General features: G+C 45.5%; 1 protein-coding gene across 4 annotated transcripts in view; it reads left to right on the top strand.

Annotated features, from left to right (window-relative positions):
• slit2 (slit homolog 2 (Drosophila)) overlaps positions 1–15,078 on the top strand; it is a 120,790-nt gene extending 105,712 nt beyond the window's left edge. For 3 of the 4 annotated variants that reach the window (XM_023799326.2, XM_023799328.2, XM_023799325.2), the window contains 8 exons: positions 2,696–2,789; positions 3,212–3,349; positions 4,043–4,283; positions 5,170–5,300; positions 6,226–6,380; positions 9,150–9,438; positions 9,905–10,116; positions 13,142–15,078. In XM_023799326.2, coding sequence (XP_023655094.1) covers positions 2,696–2,789; positions 3,212–3,349; positions 4,043–4,283; positions 5,170–5,300; positions 6,226–6,380; positions 9,150–9,438; positions 9,905–10,116; positions 13,142–13,383 — 1,502 coding nt within the window. In that variant the 3' untranslated portion in view covers positions 13,384–15,078. Of the gene's footprint in view, positions 1–2,695; positions 2,790–3,211; positions 3,350–4,042; positions 4,284–5,169; positions 5,301–6,225; positions 6,381–9,149; positions 9,439–9,904; positions 10,117–11,372; positions 11,414–13,141 lie in introns of all 4 variants that reach the window. The other variant, XM_023799329.2, reaches the window with a different exon arrangement.
• Positions 15,079–17,512: the final 2,434 nt, after the last annotated feature.

Below are 17,512 nucleotides of genomic sequence, written 5' to 3'. Positions count from 1 at the left end.
TTTAGCGTAGCGGCTATTGATGAATGAGAGTTTAACCAAAGCAATTCATACCGTGAAAAGGCCCAGAGCCCCATTGAGACTCAGGAGCAAGACTTAAGAAAATGAAAAGGAAGGTCGCCGGGTTCATGTAGCTATATTTCGCGATTTGAGGATCTGATCGTGGACTGTGAGAGCTTCCTCATGTAGCAGCTTCCCCTCTGTCACACTAACGCCCGACCGCTAGCTCTGTCGCCCGCCTCTTGCTTTTCCGTGTCACCGCCGTCGCTCTGGCTGCCGCTAACTAGCGAAAACGTCTCTGTCTCCTCTGTCCCCTGTCACTGCAAGCAGCTATTCTCAATGAAGTGGAGAAAGGTTAGTCGGTCATCCTCTGTCTTTCTTCTTGGGTGTCTTTAGCTGTGCCCGGCCTCGCCCTAAGGACAGGGGTGGGCCACAGCTCCCCTGCATTTAAGATCATGCCTGGGGAGTTCCCACCCCTGGTTACAGCCATCCTAGTACTTTGGGACTTTGGGGCTGAGCTCCGCTAAAGACCAGCATGCAGGCTCCGCCCCCTTCCGACTGCATTCTGTATTCATATATCAGTCCATTGCACGCTTTTTACCATACCTGCTGATTGGATGCGTGTGTGTGTGTGTCTGTAAATGGGTGTGTGGGCAAGGGTGGGTGTAAAAATTCCGTGTCGCCATGCGACGTTTATACCGACTCTTCTCTTTTCCCTCTGGCCGCACTCTAACGTTTTGTTTTTCACGATCACTGACCGTTCCGCATGAGACGTAGTGAGACGCCATTATGACAGGCAGTAAAACGCATGCTGGGTTTTACACGGGGGGTCTTTGCTGGCTGATACAGGCCGTCCGGAAAGGCCTTTCACGCGATGTGTAGCGCATGCAGGAGCCGAAGCTTAACGTTGTCGGTCAGCGATTTCCGTCCCTTGCTGAGATCAGACTTAGGAAGCCCTTAACCTTGTAGCATGTTTTCCCAAAAAAAAAAGTGCTAAGTTTTTTTGCTACATCTTCCTCCTTCGGGCGACGGAATCTAATTACTCTCCGAGACAGTGCAGCCCTCCACTGGAGGTTCTCCCTCAGCGATGCGTCCTTAACATTTTCGCAGAGTCGTTTCCGCTACACCTGCTTTGCCGTAATGACCTTGCAGGCCGTGCCGGTCTGTAACAGAGATTACCTGCTTTAATGGGCTGGCAATCAACCAGCTCTTCATTTCAGCAAAAAAAAAAAAAAAAAGGATGTAGACCGGAACTAAGTTAAAAAGGATGACTGTTCAAAGTACCCTTCAAAGGAGATCCAGCACGGTTAAATAAGCATGTTAAAACTGTCAGCACCAACACTCCTGTCTACAGAGACATGCATTTACAGAGTACTGCTTTTGTATATTTAAAAAGCACATCTCCTGAATTCGCATTCAACAAAAGTGTTATTCTGAACCCAAACGTGTCACCAGCGGCAGCAGAACCATAGTGTTTGATCAGACGATCTAAAGAATGCAGGGGTGATTCTAGAATATTTTTTTAAGGGGCGGGGCATAAAAGGGGCCAACCTTATTATCAGCCAATGATATGCTTTGAACAGGTGAGTGACAGGGGAGGGGCCACCCAGGGGGCCAATCAACTTTTCAGTTGGGGCCAGGACCCCTGAGGCCCCGCCCCTGCATACTGCCCTGATGGAATGTTAAGATGTTAAAGAAAACCTGAGTCAAGCCTTTACTCAGGATGAAGCGCACATAATTAATAAGATGTCTCAGAGACACCCAGATCCGGCACCCTCGAGGGGTAAAAATAAGGACTTGACCGTGACATTATGACACTACGATTCGGTTTTGTCAAACGGCGCATTAATCAAAAGCGAGGCGCAAGATCGATCTTTGCCCCGCAATTACATCGATTCCGGACAATTTTGTAATTATTCCACTCCGAGAATTGCTGAACTGCAATATTTTGTTATTTATTTATCTTGAGTCCCTAAAGCCGGTTAATCGATAGGGCTTTGCGAGGCACAGAGAGCGTCGCTTCTGCTGTAGTCAGACTAATTCATCACAGGCTTAGCGTGACGCCATATGTTAGCCCGTGTCTTCCAGGTCTCAACACGGTTAGGCCATAAAAGTCATCCGGCACAACAGCACCATTCCCCCCACTAAGGACCTCGGGGTTTGACTGGTATTAAAGATACATAATTTAGTGCCTGGTATGTAATTTCACAAAATGTTTTATTGATTGATGGCGTCAGTCAGAGAGACGATGCGAAAACGATGAGATCTCTGGAGTTCATCTCTCTTTTTTCCCCCTTTTTGGTGCCTTTTCTTGCTTCTCCTGGCCATTCTCTCGCTGTTAGAGGAGAAAAGAGAAGCCCCCCCCCCCATCACACCGCCCCTCCCCTGCAGTGCTGCCCGTCTGTTTGAAAAAGAGTTCACGGAGGGAAGGATGAAAAGATAAATTATTTAATACACCTGCACAGCGGGGATCGTGCCATCCGCACCATTCCGCTCAGCAATATAGATTGAAAACGCACACAGGGTTTCTGCCGTGACTTCTCCAATGGCCCGTACGGAAGATCCGGCCCTGGATTTGGGAGCTGTGTATGAGCCCTTCATGCAGGGCCGAGCGGGGGGACTGGGGGGGGGGCGCAGCCACCCGTCGCGGTCCAGGAGACGAGGCCCCTGAGGGTTGCTGTGGCTGTTTGTCTTGCAGGTGAGCTGTGTGAGGAGAAGCTGGATTTCTGTGCCTCTGAGCTAAACCTCTGTCAGCACGATGCCAAGTGCCTGCTGACTCCGACTGGGTACAAGTGAGTATGAGCCTGAGAGTCTCCTCTCTCTGCCTCCCCCAGACCGTCTGGCCGCATAGTAATGGGAGCTGCAGTGTTTTTGCTGGAACCCCTTCCGATCAGTCAGTTCTGTTTGCCTGCTTGCGGTTTCGTGGCAACACGAACCGGATATTCATTCTCTGGCTTTTCAAATTACGGTTTTTAATTTCTGGAGTGACTTTTCTTGGGGTCACGAGTTCCGTTTGAACCTCAAGAGCCATGCCGGGACACGGTAAAATTAAAAGATGTATGATCCATCGCTATGAACTTTGATTCTGAATCTTGATTCTTAATTGGAAGGCATCTTTGTCCCGTGCGAAGCCATGCCACCTGCTTAGGCCACATCTGCCGGGCTGTTTACCGGGTTACGGGTTGGTTATCTGGCGTTGTCTGCCTGGTTGCAGGTGTGAGTGTACCCCAGGTTACGTGGGTGAGCAGTGCAGCATCGATTTCGACGACTGCCAGGAGAATAAGTGTAAAAATGGAGCTCAGTGCATCGATGCGGTGAACGGCTACACCTGCGTGTGTCCTGATGGTTACAGGTGAGTGCACATTCGGTGTAGGATATGCTGCTTGAGATTTGGGTGTCGGTCGGGAAGCTTGCAGGTGAACCGGTATCTCCAAACTGCCAGTAGCGTGAGTGTGGAATGCATTGATAAGCATCATTCTCATTCACATGTTACATTTTTGTTTATTGAGCAGACCCTTTTAAGATTAAAATAAATGGCAGGTCATATAATCCCTGCAATATGGGGTTTAGGGTCTTGCAAAGTGGTGCTGGGACTTGAACCAGCAACCTTCTGATTACAAGCACAGGCACTAATAACATGCTTAGCCCCACACCACTTCCCTGATAGAGAGGTCATCTTTAGATTTCACCCCCCGAACCTGCTGATTAAGGAGCCAGCACCTTACCCACTGCATACTCAGGGAGTTTGCCGCGACAGGTTCCAGGCCCACTGAGACCTGCGATAATGATTTATATGGTAAATGCCACCGCATTAATTGAAAATGTAACTCTGATGTTTGGCTTTGGGGGGGGAGTGTGGGTTAGGTGACTGTGTCTGTGATCAGAAGGTTGTTGGTTCAAATCCCATGATCACCCAGTTTCACCATTGAGCCCTTGAGCACCCATAGTTACTCCATAGACTAGCTGACCCAGGTTCTCAAAAAAAAACAATCTACATGCGATAAATTTGTTGCTAAAATGGTCTGATCGCCGTTTGTCTGTACAGCGGCTTGTTCTGCGAGTTCCCCCCGCCGATGGTGCTGCCGCGCACGAGTCAGTGCGACAACCACGAGTGCCGCAACGGGGCCCAGTGCTTCATCAAGGGCAGCGACCCCACGTGCCAGTGTCTGCAAGGCTACCAGGGGGAGAGATGCGAGAAGCTCGTCAGCGTCAACTTTGTGGAGCATGAATCGTTCCTACAGATCCCCTCTGCCCTCATCAGTTCCCAGGCCAACATTTCTCTGCAGGTACGGCCCCAAAACCGCATAGGAAACTTCCAGAAGGGCTCGCCGGAGGTGGCTGGTGGCCAAAACTATCCTTGCACTGAGAAATCTCTGACACTTATGAGAAGATGATGAAAAAGATGCAATATGAGAAACAAGTACCCAGTTAATGTAGGTACCAGAAATTGTTCTCCATTTACATTTTTATTTTTTTTCCCAAAATGCACTTTGCTCTACAGAGCTCTGGTTGCCCGTGGAGATTCTGATGAGTGCCCGGCGTGTTCCAGTGTCTCCGGTGTCGGTCCTGGCTCCTAGACACCTGCAGTCGAGGGTTTTTCATTTTGGGAATTTGACTTCTCAGAGCTGCCCAGGGTGCTTGCTCAACTGGGGGAAATTATACCAGATCTCTGGCCCGGATAGATTGTGCGTTGCAGGTCCATTACTGAAAGCATCTTTCCTCACGCCTGCATATTAGAGAGCATTGTGTGTGCAGATTATCATAATCATTCATATTTTAATAAAAAGAGCAGCATGACTGAAACGAGGGGAGCGTACGGGCAGCGTGGAATTTTGGGGGGTGGGGGGGTTAACGTCATTGTTGGGGCCCAACCTTCAACATAAAATGCTGCTATAACAAACAGGGAAAAAAAAATATTTTCACCCCCCTACACCTCAGGGCCAAGAGCTACAGTCTAAGTTAGCCTGTGCGTAAGTCCAGTCTTGCGGGGGTGCCACTAGAAATTTTGGGCCTCAGGAAATTATACTATATTGGGCCCCTAACCGCGACCAATCCAATTATGTTTTTAGGGCCCCCGTCACTCATAGGCCCTTGGAATCATCCTAACTTTCCCCTCTTTTACGGCCCTCCATTCGCGACTTGGGGAGTGAACCGTCCGCCCTTGTCTTCCAGATCGCCACCGACAAAGACAATGGGATCCTACTCTACAAAGGTGACAGTGACCACATCGCCGTGGAGCTCTACAGGGGGCGCCTGCGAGTCAGCTACGACACCGGCACCTACCCGCCGTCAGCCATTTACAGGTAAGGCGCCCCCCCCCCCCTGCCCGACCAAGGCCCTGGAATGAGGTTCACCTGAGGCCCACCCTGGTCACAGTCCTGTTTTCGCCCTCGGAAACACGAGACCCCCTCTGAGGCCTCGTCCTGGTTTTCCAGACGAAATCTGAGGCGCCAAACCCTTAAGACATAAAAGTGAGATGTTTGCTTTGCCATAATGAGCATAACAGTAAGGAAATCGGGGGCGGTTAAACGGCCAGTTACGCGTGGCTGGAACGCATTTTATTTGTTTACATTTGAAAGGAAACATTTTAATATCCCCTCCAGGATCTCCATCTGTTTATGGGCTAAATTAGAAAAGCGACCTGATAGTGCTACCTCGGTTAAAACGAAGCTGAGCTTAAATGTGGCCTATTTTAAACGTTTAACACGTGGAAAACGCATTTAAATGGGTCACAGTGAATAATTCAGAATCGCCATAAAAGTTGTATATGCGGAGTGTTTTTTTTCCTTCTGTGCATATGCACATTCTCCATGGGCAGCAGGGGCTACCATTGGGTCCTTTATGTGCCCCATAACTTGGGCATAGCTGATGTTTAGGAGGCCAGCCGTCTGCCAGCAGAAATGGTGGCAATTTTTTTCGTCTTTTAGCTTTGTTTTGTGTTTTTTTTTGGCTTATGTTTTTATGGTTGCCTTGGGGACAGTGAAAACCTGCTTCCCCGTGCCACAGTATCTGTATTATGGGAAAAAAAGACCAATTTCTTTGTTTGTCCTTTGCGGGCATTGTTACAGCCCTCCCTCTGACGTCCAGCTCTCGAGCTGACTTTTCAATTTCTTTTCAAAACGGATTTCTTTTACATTTCCGGAGCCAGTAAGGCTGAAACTGGAGGCTACGTACGTGCTAAGTGTCACATGTAGCTATGGAGTTAAAGGGACGGCCCTGTATTCGCAGTGTGGAGACCATCAATGACGGCAGCTTCCACATGGTGGAGCTGGTGGTCTTCGAGCAGACCCTCTCCCTGTCCATCGACGGTGGCAGCCCCAAGTCCATCAGCACCCTCTCCAAGCAGTCCACGCTCAGCATAGACTCGCCGCTCTACGTCGGGGGTAAGCTGCCAACTCTAAGCTCTTCATGGCTTATGACGTCATCCTCCCAATTTCTAGGAAAATGTGGGAGTGGAGGGGCGGAGAAAGGTGGGATTGACACTGTGGGGCGGAGTCTTTATTGAATATGCTAATTAAACCACACCCCTTGTTCACAATATGGTGGTATTAACACTGTGGGGCGGAGTCTTTAATGCGTATGCTAATTAAACCACACCCCTTGTTCACAATATGGTGGTATTAACACTGTGGGGCGGAGTCTTTAATGAGTATGCTAATTAAACCACACCCCTTGTTCACAATATGGTGGGATTAACACTGTGGGGCGGAGTCTTTATTGAATATGCTAATTAAACCACACCCCTTGTTCACAATATGGTGGGATTAACACTGTGGGGCGGAGTCTTTAATGAGTATGCTAATTAAACCACACCCCTTGTTCACAATATGGTGGTATTAACACTGTGGGGTGGATTCTTTAATGCGTATGCTAATTAAACCACACCCCTTGTTCACAATATGGTGGTATTAACACTGTGGGGCGGAGTCTTTAATGAGTATGCTAATTAAACCACACCCCTTGTTCACAATATGGTGGGAGTAACACTGTGGGGCGGAGTCTTTATTGAATATGCTAATTAAACCACGCCCCTTGCTCACAATATGGTGGTGTTAACGCTGTGGGGCGGAGTCTTTAATGAGTATGCTAATTAAACCACACCCCTTGTTCACAATATGGTGGGATTAACACTGTGGGGCGGAGTCTTTAATGAGTATGCTAATTAAACCACACCCCTTGCTCACAATATGGTGGGATTGACACTGTGGGTCTGCATGGAGTATGCTAATTAAATCACACCCTTATTTCCCATCCCACTGAAAGGCAGGACCTGCACATATGCATTTTCTAATTAGGCAGGATCTGTAAACCTGAAAGCATCCCTACCCCCTTGTAAATGCAATAAAATCAGGGGTCCTTTAATTCAGGTCAATTCAATTCAATTTTATTTATATAGCGCTTTTAACAACAGTCATTGTCACAAAGCACTTCACATTTAACCGGCCAGAACCCCACCAAGCAAGCCTGAGGCCTGAGCCTGAGGGTCATCATCCCCAAGCCTAGATGTCTCACTGAAAGAGAATGTAAGATTATAAGGGGCTTGGTCTGCATGGAGTATACCAATTAAACCACTCACCATTACTTGTATATAATAACCTAATGTTTTGATGTTTTTAGCATGGCACTCGTTCGACTCCCATTCTACCCTAGTCCCTGCTGCTGGGGGGGGTGGGGGTCTGTGTCAGACAGATCCCATTGGCTCTCTGTGACCGTGCTAAGATTAGCTATACAAAATGACAAGGTTCACCTTGGTCTTTATGAATGGTGTCATTTTCCGGAGGAGTAAAGCTAAGCAAATTCCACGAGCCGCACAAAGCAAGATGTATGGATTGTTTCCCAAAAAGCCCCTGATGTCGGCATGGATTTAATGTGATGCCAAATTATATTTCTAATATGGTCCTCTGCACTGAAGACCGGGCGTACTTTATCTCGCCACAGAGAACAGCATAGACGCCCAATTTAGGATTCCTTTGACAGTTGTACAAGTTAAATGGGTGTTGTAAAGTAAAATTAACCCCTCCGTTAGTGGAATATATCATGTATCTGGGGAGATGGGCGACACAGAGGTTCTTTAGGTAACCTTGTACTCTCTCCTGCAGGATTGTGATGTGGAGAATTTGCATGTTCTTGCACGTCCTCTGTCTAGAGGTGAATTGGAATCTGTGACTTGCCCTTAGTGTATGATTGTGAGCGTGTGTCCTGTGATGGACTGGCATCCCGTCCAGGGTGTCCCCTGCCCTGTGTCCTTTGATAGACTGGCATCCCGTCCAGGGTGTCCCCTGCCCTGTGTCCTTTGATAGACTGGCATCCCGTCCAGGGTGTCCCCTGCCCTGTGTCCTTTGATAGACTGGCATCCCGTCCAGGGTGTCCCCTGCCCTGTGTCCTTTGATAGACTGGCATCCCGTCCAGGGTGTCCCCTGCCCTGTGTCCTTTGATAGACCGTTATCCCGTCCAGGATGTCCCCTTGCCACGTGCCCTGTGTGTTCTGGGATAGGCTCCAGGCCCATAGTAACCCTCTGCTGGGTAAGCACTTATGGAAGATGGATGGGTGGATCTTTAGGGGAGATGATTAGGTAAATGGTGGCGATCCGCACTCTGGCAGCTGGGGCTCTCGTCTCCGCTGCATTCAGCGCTTCTGTGCACGGACTCTGGCATCTGCTGGCGATGCCTGAGAGTTCAGCAGCAGCAGATGGCTGTCCTGTTGCGTGTGGCATGCCGGATGCGGGCCGCTCCTCCCGGCCGGGCGCTCTGTCAGGGTCTGGCCGCCAGGTCAGCAGTAAGGGGTGTCTGTTAACCCGTTTACCGTTGGCTCGCCTGCACCAAGCTGTCTGACCTGTAGTTTAGGAACAATTAATCACTGGGATGGGGCTGATGCAGAGAGCCAGGCTACTGTGCCCAGGATTGGAAGATTGTCGGTTCAGATCCCATGGCTGGCACGGTGATGTCACCGTTTGGCCCTTGAGCCCCCAGCTGCTCCAGGGCTTGTCTGGTTTCTTTTGTGCAAAGTGTCTGCAAAATGTATAAATGTAGGTGAAATTTTCCATTGGGAAACATGGTTACATTAGTATGTATTGAGATTGGTGTGGTGGGGTGCATTCAGGGGGGTTCGCGACGGCAGAGGCTAACGGGGACCCGGGAATTGACTTCCGCAGGGATGCCAGTGACCGCAAACGTGGCGGCGCTGCACCAGGGGCCCCAGCAGAACAGCTCCAGCTTCCACGGCTGCATCCGCAACCTGTACATCGACAGCGAGCTGCAGGACCTGGCGCAGTTCCAGCTGCAGGACGGCATCCTGCCCGGCTGCGAGCCGTGCCAGAAGCCGGCGTGCCTCCACGGCGCCTGCCACGCCACGGGCCGCTCCAGCTTCACCTGCGAGTGCGAGACCGGCTGGACGGGGGCGCTGTGCGACCAGCAGACCAACGACCCCTGCCAGGGCAACAAGTGAGTCCCACTCATTTTGCCGTAGACAGAACCGGCCACAGCTCATGTGGCGCCCCCATGTGGCAAGCTTCGTCACCGGCACCCACCCGTACGAGACGCAGTGAAGCTTGCTTGCTGGGTGGTCACCTATGTCACCTAATTACATCCGCAGCTTTGGTTAGTAAATAGAGACACATATGGCAGATAATTGTACCTGATGTTGCACTGCGACACTATAAAGGGATTTTTAAGCTACAAACACAACTGGATTCCACATATCCAGGGTGTGCCTTAGGCATAAGTGAACTAAGCAGCTGCTAAGGGCCCAACGGCCACCAGGGGGCCCCCTCCCATCTGATCTGCCTGTCATGGTGCCAGCTCTACGCCCGCTGGTGAGGCCCCCTCTGCGGTGTTGGCTCTGTGCCCGTCCACGGCCCTTACCAATCCGCAATGCATTCCCTCACCGTGTCTCTTGCGCCCCCTGCAGGTGCACCCACGGCACATGCCTGCCCATCAATGCCTTCTCCTACAGCTGCAAGTGTCAGCCCGGCTACACCGGCGTGCTGTGCGACGAGGAGGAGGAGGTTTTCAACCCATGCCAGTCTATTAAATGCAAGCATGGGAAGTGCAGGCTGTCGGGCCTTGGAAAAGCCTACTGCGAGTGTAATAGCGGATATACGGGAGAGGGATGTGACAGAGGTAAGGCGGAGCCACTCTCCATCGCAACCAATCAGAACGGCTCTGTGTACCAAGGGCTCTCTGCTTCCTGTTTTCTCTGTCTTGTTTTTTTCTTGACTGAATCATATTAAACAGAACTAATACATTAAGAAAACTAACCTTCGAAAAATAAAGGGTGGTACTTTACTTTTAGTAATTTATAAACACATACATAATGCATTATAAACATGGCTATAAATATTTTTAAAAAGGCATATTATAGCCATGTTTATAACGCATTATGACAGCCTTATGAAGGTCTCCTCTATAATGCAGTATATATACCTTTATAATGCCTTCCTTAATGCTTATACCAACCCTTATAATACCGTGTATAGCCATATTTATTATGCATTACATATGCCCTGTGAAGCTCTCAATACTGCACTATAGATACCTTTATAATGCATTAGAATGGTTGGTATAAGCAATAAGGATGCTTTATTACTGCATTATAAAGGTATCTAAAGTGCATTATAGATGAGAGCTTCATACAACATTCATAATGCATAATAAACATGGTCCTAATGTGTTATGTCTTTTGATAAATATTTATAGCCATGTTTATAATGCTTTATGGATGCATTATTATTTGTTATGAATGTGTTTAGAAATTACTAAAAACATGGTCGTAAGTAAAGTGTTACCAAATAAAGCCTACTGGTCAACAGTTATAACATTCATGTTGAAACTGCATGTTTTTTGGCAAAACATGATTTTATGGGCCACTTATGTCATGTCTGTACTACATTTAATTTATGGGTCACGATTAATTTTTCAGTTGTATAAAGAAAATGTAGCACAAGTATTTTGAGCTATCGACATGGTGTTCTTTTCATTGAAAATAACTGAAAATAAATTTTATTAGGACGATGAAGTGTGTGTTTTGGAAAACTCTCGATTTAAATGACGTCTGCTTACCAGCGTTCTTTAGCATTTCAGATTAAAACAGCTCACATGTTTTGTCTTTAAAAACCACAATATTTTGGGAGATTGCTGGTCTTTAACCTTTTCAGAAGCGAAATATTATTTTCCTTAACAGCGTATCGTGCAACGTCATTAGTGACCTTTTCAGAAATGTTCTGTTGCATTTTTCGATGCGGTCAGATGATTAATTGACCTTTCTTCTCTGGCTGCTTGTTTTTGTGTGTGTCCCCCCCCCCCACCCCCCCACTATGAAATGCACCCCAGTGATTCTGATACTATTCTTATGCTATACTCTGCTTCTGACCTCCCAGCCTCCTCTGATTATTCCCTGAGCCCCTCACGGTTCAGACAGGTGAGACCCTCCGGGGGGGGGGGACAGCAGACTCCGGACCAACCTCTCCTTCTTGGCTCCTCACTCTGTTCCTTTCGAAATCATTCCCTGTCCGTCATATAAACCAGTGTTTCTCAACCCAATCCACGGGGACTCCCAGCCAGTCCTTACTTTTGCTCCCTCTCGGCTCCCAGCCAATCAGGAGCACCGAATTCCTGGTACAGGTATGCTGGGAGCTGGGCAGGAGCAAAACCGCGGACTGTCTGGTCATCCCCAAGGACTGGGTTGAGAAACACTGACATGCATAAACTTTTTATTTTGGTTCATGAACATTCATCCAAAGCATATGTGTGCATGTATATTGCTGTGTACTTAAATCATGAAGTCCGTTGTCTTCAAATACGATCCAAGCCATACCGTGGTCTTTTGCTGTTGACCCTGCGTTCCTCCTCAGCATCTCGTAAACCATCATGCTGCTGTTTTTTTTGTGTGGGTGTGTAAATATAATTGTTTTTTTACGAAAGACCAAGTAAGCCTAAATTATTTAAGTTTAGAATATTTACAGATCTTTCTGAGTAAGGAAGTTTTCATGTGATAAGCGTTACGCAGAGTGCTAGGTTGGCCATTCCATTACTGTCACGTTATCGAGCGATGCGTTTTGCTCAGATTTTCCGTTTTTAACTCTGTGCTTAAAGTTCAGCCAGATTCAACTTTGACCTTCCCACCTCTGACCTCTCAGATGCTCAGCCAATGAGAGAATAGCTTTGTGATGTGGGCCAATGTGACCAGTGGTGGAAAAATTAAATTCCACACCAAAATGTTACTCAAATAAAAGCAAAAGTCATTCAGTAAAATACTACTCAAGTGAAAGTAAAAAAAAAATACCTGGTTTTAAACGTATTTAACCAACAAAGGTAAAAAATACTATACATTCAAATCTATTGATCTTACAATAAGCAGCCTACACTTTTAAATTCACTCAAGACAGGTTTGAATACAGCATTTTAAGTCACAGTGCATCACGATAAGGAAAACTGAGTCACAGGAGGATAAGCGGATATTTTCTTTGTATTCTGAAAAAGTAGTGGCGCTTGCCAGCACAGATTAGAGGGATGATGTTACATCGCTTATTCTGTGGAAAATGAAAAATCGATCTACAGTCCAGACTTAATAATGAATTATAAACATGTCAGCAGTCGCTACTTTTAGACCGTTCACCGTTTGGCCTGGCGGCACTTCTGGGCAACGCCGCTCATGCACAAGGACAGAGCGCGGATGCTGAGCTTGACGCATCGCTCAAGGCTTGTATGAAAATCCCGAAGTCTTCTCCATTTAACTTGTGAGTCGGCGGGTGAGGAATTTGTGCCTGTACCCGGAAGGTCGCCGGGTCGAGGCCCATGGCTGGCAGAGTGATCATATCACTCTTGGGCCCTTGAGCAAGGCCCTTAACCCCAAAAACTGCCCCAGGGGTACTGGATAAATGACTGACCCTACACCTTGACCCATGATTTGCTCTCACTTGGGCGTGTGTGTCACAGGAGAGCAAGATGGGATGTGTAAAAAAACACAAAGAACCCCTTGTACTTTTGGTTATACATAGTTGTATAGATAAATAAACTATGATCGCGTAAAAAATCTCTTCTCTGGGCAGTGGAAGATCTTCCACAGTGGAAAAACTTCAGTAAGATGAGAAAGAGTAACAAATAATGGTCCCATTTCCACCCCACCCTTCCCCCCCCTCTCCTGCAGAAATCGCTTGTCGAGGAGAACGGATCCGAGATAACTATCAGAAGCAGCAGGGGTACGCTGCGTGCCAAACGACCGAGAAGGTCTCGCGGCTAGAGTGTCGTGGCGGCTGCGCAGGCGGCCAGTGCTGCGGAGCACTGCGCAGCAAGCGGCGGAAATACACCTTCGAGTGTACCGACGGCTCCTCCTTCGTGGAGGAGGTGGAGAAGGTGGTCAAATGTGGCTGTACAAAGTGTCCCTCATAAATGTTCCCTGCTTTTTTTGTAACATGTCGCCTTTTTTTAAGGAAAACAACAACAACAAAAAAAAAATTAAAAATCACACCTTTTGGCAGTGCCGGACTAATTAATGCTTCCATAGTGGAAATATTGAAATATATTGTAAAATAAAGAACAGACTTATTTTTTATTATGAATGGGAGAGAGAAAAGAAGACAAAAACATAGATGGCTATTTCTTCATTTGCCGCCACCCCAGGATGCGCGACATGTTTGTTTTGTTCCCAGGAAGCACTGGGCGGTTTTCTTTGTCGCAAGTGAAGAAACAGAATACAACCCTTAGCAGGTCACTGTTTGTCTGTTTTTTATTTTATTTTTAATACAGTTTTTTTTTTTTTTTTTTTTTTTTAACGTTAGACGTCACGTGACTTTCGGAGTAAAATGCGTGTGGAAGTGAGGAGTCCGTTTTGGAGGGAAGCACGAAAGTTACCGATCCTGTAGTAGCATTCAACACCTGCACGCGGGAAGATACGTAGGAAAGAAAAAAAGGGAATTTAAAAAAAAAAAAAAAACAAACGAAAGGTGTCGTGCTCTCTGTGACATTACCACAAAGTCTTCTCCACGTTGCATTGTGACACCGGCCTAACCGAATCCCAAAGGAAGGCTACGCACAGGCAAATCGACTTACATATCTCACCTTTAGACTCATCTACTGAAGGCGATAAACTTGCAAACCCAAGATGAGGTTCATGTGCGCATCATGAACCCTACCTGCACAAATCCAACACATGTACGATAGCAAAAAAAATAAATATTTAGTGAACCTTGTTTCCAGTATTAATGCATTGTAATTTAAATGTTATGGGGAGGGGGGGGAGGAGGATGTAAGAAATATAGTTTAATGATATATGATTAGCAATTTGGTTAAACGATGTCTCGTCTTTTTTTTTATCATGTCTCTGGCTGTTGGCGCAGTACTCACAATGTCACTGATAAGTATTTATTGCATCTAAAATATCTTTGCTTATTTGGTAGTTCATCCCCTTATATAATACAGTCTTTTAATATATATTAATTTATATTTGTCCTGATATTTTTGTATTAAAAAGACAGTCAATCTGTGGGATAGATGAACTAACATGGTTTGTCCTATTTGGTTAATTTTCTTCCTTTTTTATTTTGTTTCTTTTGACCACTGAGACTTGTATTTTCCAGAAACCTTAGTTACATTTTAATCTTAAAATGTGAAGTGAAACAAAGCATTGTATATTTTTGTCAAATCTCCTGAGAATTTGTACTGTGCCAGAAATAAAAGTCTTTATATTAGAGTACACATGTAGAAAGTTACTTTTTCCCAATGTATTTTACAGAGATTACATGGTGTTTAGAAAAGTTCCCTAGGAAAACTAGACCTTTTACAAAATCCTTACCTTTTTAACACATTTATGCTAAGAAAAACTGTGACTTTTTCTAAATAAAACTACTTTGTTATCCCTGTTTATCCATGTTTTCAATGTTAACATGTTGCTGCTAAATTTGTAATGTAGACTTTGGATGATGATTATGTATTTTAGTGGACTGTGCTTCTCCTTCATAAAAATGAGCACACTGTATAACAACCAAGGTTTTCCTCCTATGTACGTTGTGCTTCATCTTACCTGGACTAATATCAGTATCGTCACTGATGTTTGCATATTAAACACAATATTTACTTCGGTGCTGATATCTGTTGTGTTCCTCTTTATTCTGGAAGATAAAGGCGAAGGAATATTCCAGCATACTAAAGCACTGAACTGGCACTGGAGTTAAATCATCCGGGCTGGATACTCAACTCAACCCCAAAATCTTGAGCTTTTGATTAAATAAATTGGCCAACAATCAAATTGTGTGAAACAGTCTGTTACTTGCGGACATGATTTTATTTTTTTCATCTTTTGTTACAACATATTTGTATTGCTATTGCCCGTCAAAATAATTAGGATGAATAATTAGAATTAGAATAATTATTACTCCCTTAATAGTTATAAGCCGTTGTACAATCAGCTCTCTAAAAGATTTATCAAACTGCATTTTGTTTAATGATCGATTGTGTTTGAAGTGTCACAAGTGAGCCAGTGAGTAACAGTTTGTTTCCACAATGCATTGATAGCTGTTCTCTGAAAGCAGCTGTTGCTGGGATTGAAATAAATGAGTATTTTTCTAAACCCAAACAAGCCTAATGAATAAAGGTTGGTTGGGTGGGACGTACTTTAATGGCTGGAAATTGATACATTTAATCACTAAATTGGCATAACTCTTCACAAGCTGGTCGGGGGTAGTAGCTAAATTTGTTGGTGAATGTCACACTGCCGCATACTTAAACCAGGCCTCCACTATGTTAGAATAAGAAAGAATTTTGGCCAGCTACCATATTAGCAGAAGGTTTTGAGGCTGTTTGTTCGTTCTCAAAAGCTCGTTGGTATGTGATGGCTTTCTGCAGCTTTGTGAGTCTGTCCAGCTCGCTTTAGAGACTACTGGAATTTTCTTGCCAGCGCTGCATTTTTGAGGACCAGTGGGTTCAGTTATTATTGAAGGGTATGTGCTCAGGTCAGACACCCTGCTGATGATTTTCCTCTGACCGTGTTCTGTAACATTTTTTGCTGGATTGTCTGATACGTTGCGTTGCCTTATGAGCCACAGGTTTTACAAGCAGAGAGAGCCATTACTCGAGATACATTTTCTAAATACTCATTTGAATTTATTATTATTGGAGTTCAGTGGTGTTTCTTTTGTGGATTTTCTGTTTTCACTGATACCAATATTCTACTGAATTTATTACAAATGCAAATGTTGAAGAAGTTTTTATGTATTTCTTTTTTAGTTGTTTGCCAGAGACTGAGCATTGCAAAAGCACAGAATTCCAGTTGTTCCTTTGCCGTTTCCCGTTCCCTGACAATCCCGAGAATCTCAAGACACTGAGGGCAATCAGGACCCGGAGGCCATGCTGTTTGAGGGATAGGAGCTGAACTGTGGGCCGTTAAAATGTCACACACAATGTATGGATAATGCAGACCTGAGACTGTGACTTAATTGGGAAGACCTGCTGGAAATGGAGTCAGGAATCCAGTTGGTAAAAAAAATAAAAATAAGGCAGATAATTGCTCTGGCAGTTTTTTTTCCGATCATGCCGCCCCCAAGAGAACTGTAACGTAATAGATAACGTGCCGGACTGCAAAATGCTCACAGTCCCACCGTAGCAGTTTGTCAAAAGGAGCCTGAAGTTGGACTGTGTTTATTTAGATGGATGCTGCAATGATTGATTACGATTCCGTGCTCTCGGGTCTTGTTTTTGGGCTAAAGTACAATTTATTTTGTCATGGAACCAGTTCGATGTGCCAGATAAAACACAGAGTCTCCCACATCCCCACGCCCACATACAATCGATGCAAGCGTTTATTTAATCAAACAGGTTTAATTAGCCCGCAGAACAGAAAACAAATCTATATCTGTCGGACGTGTAATTTACATCACTGTTTGTCCCATCTGTCATGGCGTGTTTTAATATGGAGACAAACCATAATGCTAAACTATTTGTTCCCAGGAATTTTTCAGGCTTGCCGTTGCAATCTCCTTTCAACGGGGCTTTTCATTTCTGTCAATATCTCCCAGAGAACCTGCTTTCTGAATGTGATTCAAAAGAAATTTGCAATATACTGTAGACACAGTATTATGTCATTAGAAAAATTTGTCTTTCTAAGAGCTGACGAATAAAAAGAGCCTCATACACTCTTTGTGTTTCATACACTCATTATTAAAACATGTATGTTGCATTTAGCATCTTTTACGGCTAGCTAAAATGTAAAATCTCAACAATGAACTTTTTTTACATTTAAATATTAACATTAAAACAGTGGTAGTCACCATGGTCTGCAGCTATACAAGAATGCACAGTCTTTCTGTATTTTTTAATTAAATTGTTTGAAGGTTTAAATCCATCCATCCAGGGGTGCAAGAAGAGGCATTAGAACGATTCCCTGAGTGACAGGGGCCCAAAAATTTTGGAACATAATTAGATTGGTCTGGGTTGGGGTCCCAATATCACGTTCATTTTCATGGTGCCCAAAATCTCGAATAGCACCTCTGCATCCAATCATTTATCCATCCATTCATTTGCAGTG

This window comes from Paramormyrops kingsleyae, chromosome 25 (genome assembly GCF_048594095.1).
Source record: "Paramormyrops kingsleyae isolate MSU_618 chromosome 25, PKINGS_0.4, whole genome shotgun sequence".
Lineage (NCBI taxonomy): Eukaryota > Metazoa > Chordata > Actinopteri > Osteoglossiformes > Mormyridae > Paramormyrops > Paramormyrops kingsleyae.
This window is presented reverse-complemented; position numbering and strand designations above follow the sequence as displayed.